Genomic DNA, 9,271 nt, shown 5'->3' on the forward strand with positions numbered 1-9,271 from the left:
ACGCGTTTGCTAATAGTTTTTATTTTTATTTGCACATTTTTGTTGTGGTTTTGTTTTTGTTTTGTAGTTGCTTTTGCTTATTTTTATTTACCAGAGTGCACAGTGCAGGCTGCATTTGGAAATAAAATTTTGTTGCATATTTTGCGGCGTCAAATGGCAGCCACAAAAATGAATGAAATCGTAAAATTCTGGCACGCCGGACAGCCACAGCCACAGCAGCCGGAGCCGGAGCTAATAACATACACTCAAAAACCGGATACGCCGCAGACCCTCCCCCTCGCTCTCTGCCCTCTTCAACCACTCTCAAATTTCCCGTCCTTCTCTTTCTTTTCTTTCAGCAATCCCTTGGCCCGCATTCTGCTTTGCTCATATCTGAGCTCAGACATCACTTAGATATGGCATTGAGTGTAAGGGTGTGTGTGTGAGCGAGAGTGTGGTGGTGTGCGAGTGTGTGTGCATTGGCATTTAAGTGCCGAAACGAGTTTTTGGGGCAAGCGCTACGTCTAACATAACCTCAATTTGTGTGTGTGTTTGTTTGCCTTTATCTAACTGTATTCTGTATGTCTGTCGCTATCTCGCTCTCACTCACTCCTTGTCGCTACTGTCTTTGTTTCCCCTCAGCATTCGCAGCTCGCATTGCAATTGCAATTGCCTTGAGCTGAGCTCGCGCTGTGTAAATATTTGATTTTTGCATTAAAGTCAATTTGCTTTCATGATTCCGTAATTCATTGTTTACCCGCGCTAACTTCTATTACGCCTTCCGACACGCCCCCTCATGACTCCCCCATGCCACTTGGCGTGTTTAATTTTCAGCATTTGCCAGCTTTCGTCCTCCCCCCTCTGCAGGCACATTTTATTGTTTATTTTTTGGAATCCCGACTCGCTTCCAGCAACAGCTTCGAGCTCCATCTTTCCCCCAACTTCAATTCCTTCGTCCCCCTTTGGCAGGAATCCCGCATTTCCGTTGCACTTCCACTAACACCAGACGCAGTGATATCCGCATCATCTTTGTTTGTTGCTCGCAGCCATGTTGCCTGCCTCGGTCCTCTCTTCTCCTCCGCAGCCTCGCACACGTCCTTCGTCCTTTTGCCTGTTTTAATATGCGCACTCAACGTTAGAAATTAAATCTGGCGCTCAAATGTTATTTGCGCTTTTCGTTTATTTATTTATTTATTATTTGCTTACACCCTCCGCTTACGTCTCTTGCTCTTGCTGCCATTGCCATTGAGACTTCTCCGGCTGAATTCTTGGGCACACACACACACACACACAGCCCAGTTTTCATTAGGTAATGCATAATAAGTACGAGTATTTTGTTTGTGTGCTTGCGAGTGTATTTAATTTATGTTATGCAGTCATTCTTCCACAGATTTCAGCTGGCAAATATTTGTGGAACGTAGTACAGAGATTTATCAATATGAGAGTAAAGATCAGTTGTGGAATATTCAAAGTTTATCAGTCCTATTAATTTCTTCCAAAGTGTAATATATGTTAATCATCAATACAATTATAAAGATCAATTTATTAGTTATATTAATTTCTATAAAAATGTTATAAAATGTATCAACATCAAGATTCATAGTATTATATGTAAAGCTTAACAGTTATATTCCTTTATTTTTTTTAATACAATTTTTGTATATTAATTATAAGATTAGAAGGCTAATCTAGTTGGTATATACAAATTTTATAAATAAATATTTAATTGGCTTGATTTATTGAGTATTATTTTGAAGAGAAACTACAAGTGTAACAATTGTGTTCTATACCCATAACTTAAAATTCTCTATCTATAATATTCAATCGTTCACAACTTTTGTTTGCCACACTGAGTAAATTTCTTGTGAACTATATTCAACTAAATATTAATTTTGATTTGAATCAATTTATAATAAAATTAACAAGAATGTAAGAGATTTATTTGTAATTTATTAAATCGCTGTATTCCTTTTCTACTAAGATCCGACTAAAAAGTTGTGATGCAACCGTGTCTCGCACATATGTTATATCTTATAATTTGTAAAGAAGCCAAAATTAATGCCAAGACCTTCACTTAACAGGCATTTGACACGCTCATCAGGCAATTTTATGCGAAGTCCCCATGCTCCCAATCTCAATCAAAATCAAACATTTCGCTATGCATTACCCGAAGTCGCGCCACGCCAAAGTCAAATCAATAGCCACCCCACACACCCCCCCAAACCCAGCGAATGACCCTGCTGCCATCAGTCTATCATTACTCCGTATTATAAAAGGAGCGATGCCTGCAATTTTAACGAGCTTTACGCATTTTATCACCCGAGCTGCTGTTGTGGGTGGCTGCTGCTGCTGCTTCATGGATATCCGCAGCTGCGTTGATGGCGTTGTCATCATCAACAGGCGATGCCAATGCAGTAAAAAGAATCTAATTTAGTGCGCGGTTTGCATACAAATTCCTTAAGCCATACTCTGTGAGTGCGTGACAATGTGAGACTATATTCTCAATACTTGTTCGAGGCAATTCGCAATTGATGTCACGATATACATTGATTTGCCATTTTGAGTACTATATGCATTTTTCATTAATTGTCTTGTCGCAGTGATCTGGAGAAATGCGGAAATGCGCCGTCAAACGATTTAATCAAAAATTTCGCAATTCGCATTTAAAGTTTTCGCGCACTCGCGCTCACAACTTTTTAATGACTTTTCGAAAACTTCGGCTCGGAGTCTCTAAACCTGCAATTACTGCAGCGAGTTGCAGTTCACCTGTCTTTTGGCAGTATGCAAAACGACTTTCCAGGCCAGACACAACAAAACAAAACAAAGCAAAACGCAAACCGCTAATCGCGTTACACAAAACTTTTGCCCTCACTCTGGGCCAGGCAATCGAGTGCGAAATTCCACATACGCCACGTGTGACGTCGCCTCGTGTCGACGATAGCAAAAGCATTCAAGTCATTTCCGCTTAAGCAGCCCAGCCAACTGCTCTCCGTGTGCAGTTGAGTCGCCTGACATGACAGCGTGCTGTGCTGTTGAATGCCGCAAAATGTTGCTCAGAAACCGACTTAAATACAAACAAACATGGCCGCCAATAGCGACGTCTATCTATGTTTGTGTGTGTGTGTTAGTGTGTGCGCCGCCTAAAACCGGAAACCGGAAATTTAAAGCCATGCCAAGCAAATGAAGCGAATGCTGGCCAATGCAGCCGCGTTTGTTTGTTGTTCGTTTTTGTTGCCAGGCATTTTGATTGTTGTTTTTGCTGCTGTTGCCGCTGCCAGACACTGCGGACAGCTCTCTCTCTCTCTCTTTCTCGCTCTGCACGCGCTGCATTTGTGCAAAAGTTTAATTACAATTCCTTTTGCAATTTCTTGCAATTGCTCTGACAAAAGTGCAAAACAACTTTTTTTTTATTGATATTGTTATGGAGTTGGCCCGTCGTGAACCTGCCTTGTTGTTGCTTGTTGCTCGCGTTGCCGTTGCCGTTGCTGTTGCTGTGTTGCCAATGTCAAATGTCATGTTATCCCGAAGTTTATAAGCTCTCTCTCTCGTCGTTCTGCTGTCTGCAGTCTGCTGTCTGGCTTTTAAATGCAAATTGATTACTGACATCGGCTAAAGTTGACGAGTTGCTTTCAATCCTTAATAGCCAATGTCACATTATGCGCATCAGTGACGGCGAATGCAACACACAAACACAGTGGCGAGAGTTGTTCAATGACTTTTGTTCAGAGAAAGCAATTTAAATATTTTAAAAATACTTGGGATGTGTATATGGCAAATGCATCATAATTATATTATGGCGTAATTGTTGATGAGTTTTAATTAATAAAGTTTGGATACAAAATACAGCCTATCCAATTGAAGAATATGTGTCGAAAATAAAGTATTGCAATTATTTATATACTTTATTTTCAACACATGCTTTTCAATTGGTTGGGCTGCAAACTAATTAATTTTGTAATTGAACGGGTTATACTAATACAGAAATTCGATCTTAATTGATGGTGACCATCTCTGCAATCTAAAGAGTATTTAGAGCTAAGAAAATAAAAAATATAAAAGTAAATTATGTACAAATGCTATTGCCTAGCAAATTAAAACCCATCTAAAACTATACTGTACAATACATCTTTAGAAGTTGGGCATCAATTTTGTTAGTAGCTTAAAATATTAAATACACAATTTTTACTAATTCAACATTAAATAAGCAACTATCAATAGTTTAAACATTTCTTATGATTTTTAGCAGTTGAATTAACAGTTGCGCATAAAATGTGTAATTTAATTTAAATTTCTATAAATACTAAATATGCAATTTTAGCTAATTCGACACCAATTAAATAAATTTTGTTTTAAATGAAGTTCTATGATTTTTAGCAGCTAACCACGCAACGCAACCATCAACCATCAATAAAGCACACCAGACAGCCGCGTCAGAGTCAGACATCAATATAAAATTGTCATAAATTTCATTTGTACTTATTCCGCATGCGAATTTATGGCGTGCACGAATGCATCGTTGAAGTGGAAAGTGCCAAAACACACACATACGTACATTATGGAGTAGGTATCGCTGCATGGCGCCCAACGTGGGGAGCACAACTCCGGTAGCTGGCAGCAACTTTTCCACATGTGCATGGAAAATGTTATTAGGTATGCAAATGTGTCAACTTTATTTGCAATATTTCGACACATTTCGACACTTGTTGCCATAATGAACTCAACATCGCGAACTCTGCCGCTTTTCTCTCTCTGTGTATGTGTCATGCATATTTCAATCGTTGCACACACAACTGTTGCACAACAGTTCAGCAGTTGTTGTTGCGTGCCGGCAAATGCAAATTATATACTAATAATGGGACCGCGAGCCGTGCATGCAAATTGAATTCAACTAAATGACAACTGACAACTTGAGAGTTTAAAGCTGCCAGTTTAGAGTGTGGGTGAGTGGTCTGCATAAATTGCTGCTATTGTTTAAATATTTGCCAACATAATTAACTTAATTCAATTGGATTTCCATTAGAGACGCACACAACTCCACTTCAAGTCGAGTCGAGCTAAGAGTCGAGTCGAGTTGAGTTGAGTTGAGTTATTTGCACAGCTAAAGGTACGGAGGCGAACCCGCATCAGCCAACGTCTAGTTGCATCAGGAGACGACGAGTCAATTGGCAGTCGAAATCAAAGGCCTGCGTCCCTGCATAACATATGAGGCTGAAGATGAGTCTGCCGGGGTGGCGACTTGCGACGTCTGTTGACTTTTGGCAATCGAATTGAATTGCAGCAGCAAATCACACAATAAAATAATTGATTCCATTTGAAATGCACACACAACAAAGCCAAAGCTAAAGCCCAAAACCACAACGTTTGACTTTGCCAGCAATACGATGCGGGCTTTATCCTATCAATTTCCTTACTCTTCCTTACTGAACGTCTCCAATTGCTGACTGTGCTGTGCGATACAGAGAGAGCGAGAGTACACACACATTTATTTTCATTGTTTGCAGTTTAAACATTACATATTTAGAGTACACTAAAGACTGAGAATCCTTTTCATTTGCCACTGATTGTTAATTGATAAAGCGGCAGTCTTCGTTTTCCAGTTTCTTTTTCTTTTCTTTTTTTTTGCATAGTTAAGCCTCCTTGTTGGCGGCCAGAGACAATTCCCTACGTGTCTTGCGACGCATACGCAAATTGGATATCAAACGCACAGTACAGAAATAAACCAACTCCACAATACTCAACGTGGAGACACCCATGAAGAGACCCAACAGACCGCCACAATTGGCCAGAAAGTCGGTGGTACCATAAAGTTCCGAGCGGCGTGAGGTAAGGAATTGTGCCTCCTTGAAGGAGATTGATACACGCGACATTTTCATGCTGCAAATGAGAGAATGAAAATAGTCTTAAATTGACTTGTTTAGTAATAAACTTACCCCTCTTGCTTTTGCTGCTGCTGTTGTCCATTCGGATTCTGTCTCGCCACTGTCTTGTAGTCGAAATCAGCCTGAGATATTTCCGCCTCATAAGCAATCGAAGTGCATGAGGGCAAACAATTGCAATCGGTTTCGGCACGAGTATTCTCTCCATCTTGAGACATGCCCTGTTGGAATTCCTTGAGCAACAGCTCGTCCTCTGCATCGTTGTAGCACTGCAATCTACCAGCTCCGCAAACCGGGGCGTTCATGTTGCCTGCAAGGTAAAACACCAGTAAGAAAGGAACAGTCGAGTGTGCTCGATTATTAGATATCCTCAATTCATTTCAATGAAAGCAAAACAGTGCGGTATTATCGTTAAAATATACCAAATTAATACAGATTAAAATACTGAAATAAACCAAAGTGAATGTTTAGTTTATTAATACAAAATATACCATAAAGTACAAAATATTTATATGATTTTTATCTGATTGCAACCAAATTTTCAGAAATTATAATCATTCTAGTAATTATTGTTTGAGCCAAGAAACGATAAATGGGGTATGAAAACAACTGAAATGATTATTTGGTATATTGATATACTATAACATTGAAAATATAGCGTAGAGTACATAATATACCAGATTGTCAAGAAAAGCAATTAAGACCAGACATATTAAATGATTTCTTAAATAACTCATAAGAATTTGAATCTGATCACAATCAAATTATCAGGAATCATAAATATTGTAATTATAATAGTAAGTACCAAAACACGACATATTGGTATATGTTCAGCGTGTATAAAAATAACAATGTTAACTATCAACAGCTAAGCTGTGGCTACACTCACGCGGCATGGAGAACTTGACACATTCGCAGACTTTTAGCGTATAGTTGGCCAAACATTCCAGCTCACAGTTGCTCTGCGAGTAGATGTTAAAGTAACGCAAATGTCGCTCATCCTGGAAGTAGCATTGACGCCTTTGTGGCTCGTAGTACTTCAGGCCATCAGAGGTGGTGATAATCTTTGGTCGTATGGAGATCAGCACTTCCTGATCGAAGGGTATGCGGAAGTATTGTTTGGCCACCTGTGGCACTTCACCCGGTGTGTGCAGCAATATCTAAATGACAGTTTAGCTTTCAGATCAATGCAACTATATTAATAAAATATGGCTCACTTTAAAACCCTGCACTGGACCACGGCACATATCATCGAAATCCAGTTCCATGCCACCCAGGAACAAATATAAACCGGCCTTGGCACCAGGACCCAGCACACGATTCGGATAAGTTTCAGTCTTGGCATTAATGTTGTAGCCACTCTCCACAGACCATTCGGAGTTCATGCGATTGTCCTCACGGAATATAATATCGGGTATAATGCTGACAAAGCAATACTCGGTTTATTGATTGTTTAAATTGAAATAACTTGAGCTCACCCTTCGGCACGAAATATTTCAGCTGGACTCAACGAATTGAAGCTGTAGCAAACTCCTTCATCCGTGACATATTTATGAAAGATTTCGTTGCACTTGATGGGATTATTGCGCCACTTGCAGTCCAGAAAACTCTCTTCGAAACTAGGCGCTAATGCGCTCAGTTCATCGATAATTTCAATACCTCGTCTTAGATCGAAGCCATATTTTATGTCATGCAGATGAGCGTCGCACACTTGCGTTACGGATCCAAACGTAGCTTTTCTGGGAAGGTGAAGAGAATTATAAAACGAATTTGTTTTACTAATGAGATCTTCAAATGTTTAAACCATTTCCATGAAATATTAAACCTGATTGCTAAAGCGATACTAAAATATTATATTATCATTGGTTTCTAGTTAAAACAACCCTAAAATATTTTCCAGTTGTTTCATGTTTTGTTATCATGATTTACATTGAAAGAATCAAATGATTACATAAAGTCGAAAGCCAAATTTAACGGATAATTATTATTATGTCTTATTATAAATCCCTAAAAATTATAAAATAAAATTGACATTAAAAAATTTTTGATCAGTTTTCCAGAAAAGTGCATAATCATAATATGAAGTTAAAGAGGGATATAAACTGAATAAAGGTTTAATTGCTTGGTTTCTTAACTAAGCATTAAGCTTAAGCTTCTGAAGAAATCATATATGTATTTTGATTGACTTACTCCTCGTCAGTAAAATTTATAACTCCAGTGACATTGTTCTTAAAATCTCGAATCTGCCAGTACTTGTCGGTGAAATTGAACGCACGCTGTCTGGACTTAGTCTCCGAGCAGACTGTGACCGAGGGAAAGGGAATCTCCCACACTGGTGTAGACTTCTCGGCGAAACTGACAATCACCGGATTGTTGTTCCACTTGTCCCAAATGTTCATCGTCAGCTTGAAGCACGTGCAAATGGAAAGCAAAAAAACGCTAACCCAGAATAAACGCTCCAACCACGGACGTTTCTTCTCGCCAAGATAACGTATACCATGAATAGTGCTGTAGTCACAGTACTCATGGATGATGGCCATGGCAGCCTGGAAGCCGCTGCCATACTTGATCTGCTGCTTGGTATCCACTTCATCCTCGCTGTCATCCGATTCGCGGCAGGCCGAAGCCGATTTGGCCATGAGCGCTGCTCGCTTCCATTGATTCGACGTGGCCAACGAGACAGGATTGAATTGCTTGGGCGGCACCTCCAGATCCACGATGGGCATCTGTGGCTCCGTGCTGTACGATGACATTGCGACGACGACAACGACGACGACACACAACGCGCTTTTGCGATCCGACGAGCTTGAACTGCTTTGACTTAGTCAGGCGAAATGCGGCTAGGAAGTTGCCTTTTATAGTGCACGGTGTGAACTTGGGAATGAGGAATGTTTCTTCCTCTGGGGATCGGCGATGGCGTGGGTTCTTTCAACGCTGCACGCAGATGCCGTCGCATCACGCATACGCCAGGTGAGAAATGTGTGTGAAATTAACTAGTTTTTCGGTGTCATTTCAATTACTTCATTGGCGAAGCTCGCGGTAATTTGTGTGCGCCATGTTGGACAAGGTCCCCAGTTGGTTACTCGTAATTTCTGGTGTCTAAATGTTACCTTTGGTGCACACCACAGGGCGAGGCATTCTAATTAGCCGCAGCGCACTTTAAGGTTGCCCAGCCCCGAGCTTATAAAGTGTGGCCAAATTGAATAGCGGCTGCTGCAGTGTCTATGTCACCTGACTCCCGACCCCTGACTCCTGTTCACCTTCCCCTTTCATTGTCACTTGCGCAGCCATTGGCCTTTTGCTTATGCATTTTAAATCCTGGACTCGGCTCAACCGCAGGCGCTTAACTCGACCTCGAAACAGAAACTAAACGGCCGGCACAACGAGCAGACGTTCAGGTAGCAGACGCAGTTGCA

The 9,271-nt window shown here is 40.5% G+C and overlaps 1 protein-coding gene across 1 annotated transcript; it reads right to left on the reverse strand.

Annotated features, from left to right (window-relative positions):
- Positions 1 to 5,426: 5,426 nt before the first annotated feature.
- On the reverse strand, positions 5,427 to 8,668 carry LOC132790357 (pickpocket protein 28). Its single transcript, XM_060798855.1, has 6 exons — positions 8,046 to 8,668; positions 7,334 to 7,594; positions 7,073 to 7,277; positions 6,745 to 7,015; positions 5,910 to 6,165; positions 5,427 to 5,853 (listed from the first exon to the last, which is right to left on the reverse strand). The coding sequence occupies exons 1-6, from the start codon at positions 8,606 to 8,608 to the stop codon at positions 5,607 to 5,609; spliced, it is 1,803 nt and encodes a 600-aa protein (XP_060654838.1). The 5' UTR covers positions 8,609 to 8,668; the 3' UTR covers positions 5,427 to 5,606.
- Positions 8,669 to 9,271: the final 603 nt, after the last annotated feature.

The sequence above is a fragment of the Drosophila nasuta genome, chromosome 3 (assembly GCF_023558535.2).
Source record: "Drosophila nasuta strain 15112-1781.00 chromosome 3, ASM2355853v1, whole genome shotgun sequence".
In the NCBI taxonomy this organism is placed as follows: domain Eukaryota; kingdom Metazoa; phylum Arthropoda; class Insecta; order Diptera; family Drosophilidae; genus Drosophila; species Drosophila nasuta.

What these genes read in the sequence shown, in the direction of transcription:
- LOC132790357 (XM_060798855.1), bottom strand. Translation starts at nt 8,608, where the DNA reads ATGTCATCGTACAGCACGGAGCCACAGATGCCCATCGTGGATCTGGAG. An exon ending in TGTCAAGTTCTCCATGCCGC is followed by an intron (nt 6,166 to 6,744) that starts GTGAGTGTAGCC and finishes TTTACCTTGCAG; the next exon opens with GCAACATGAACGCCCCGGTT. An exon ending in CAGCAGCAAAAGCAAGAGGG is followed by an intron (nt 5,854 to 5,909) that starts GTAAGTTTATTA and finishes TCTCATTTGCAG; the next exon opens with CATGAAAATGTCGCGTGTAT.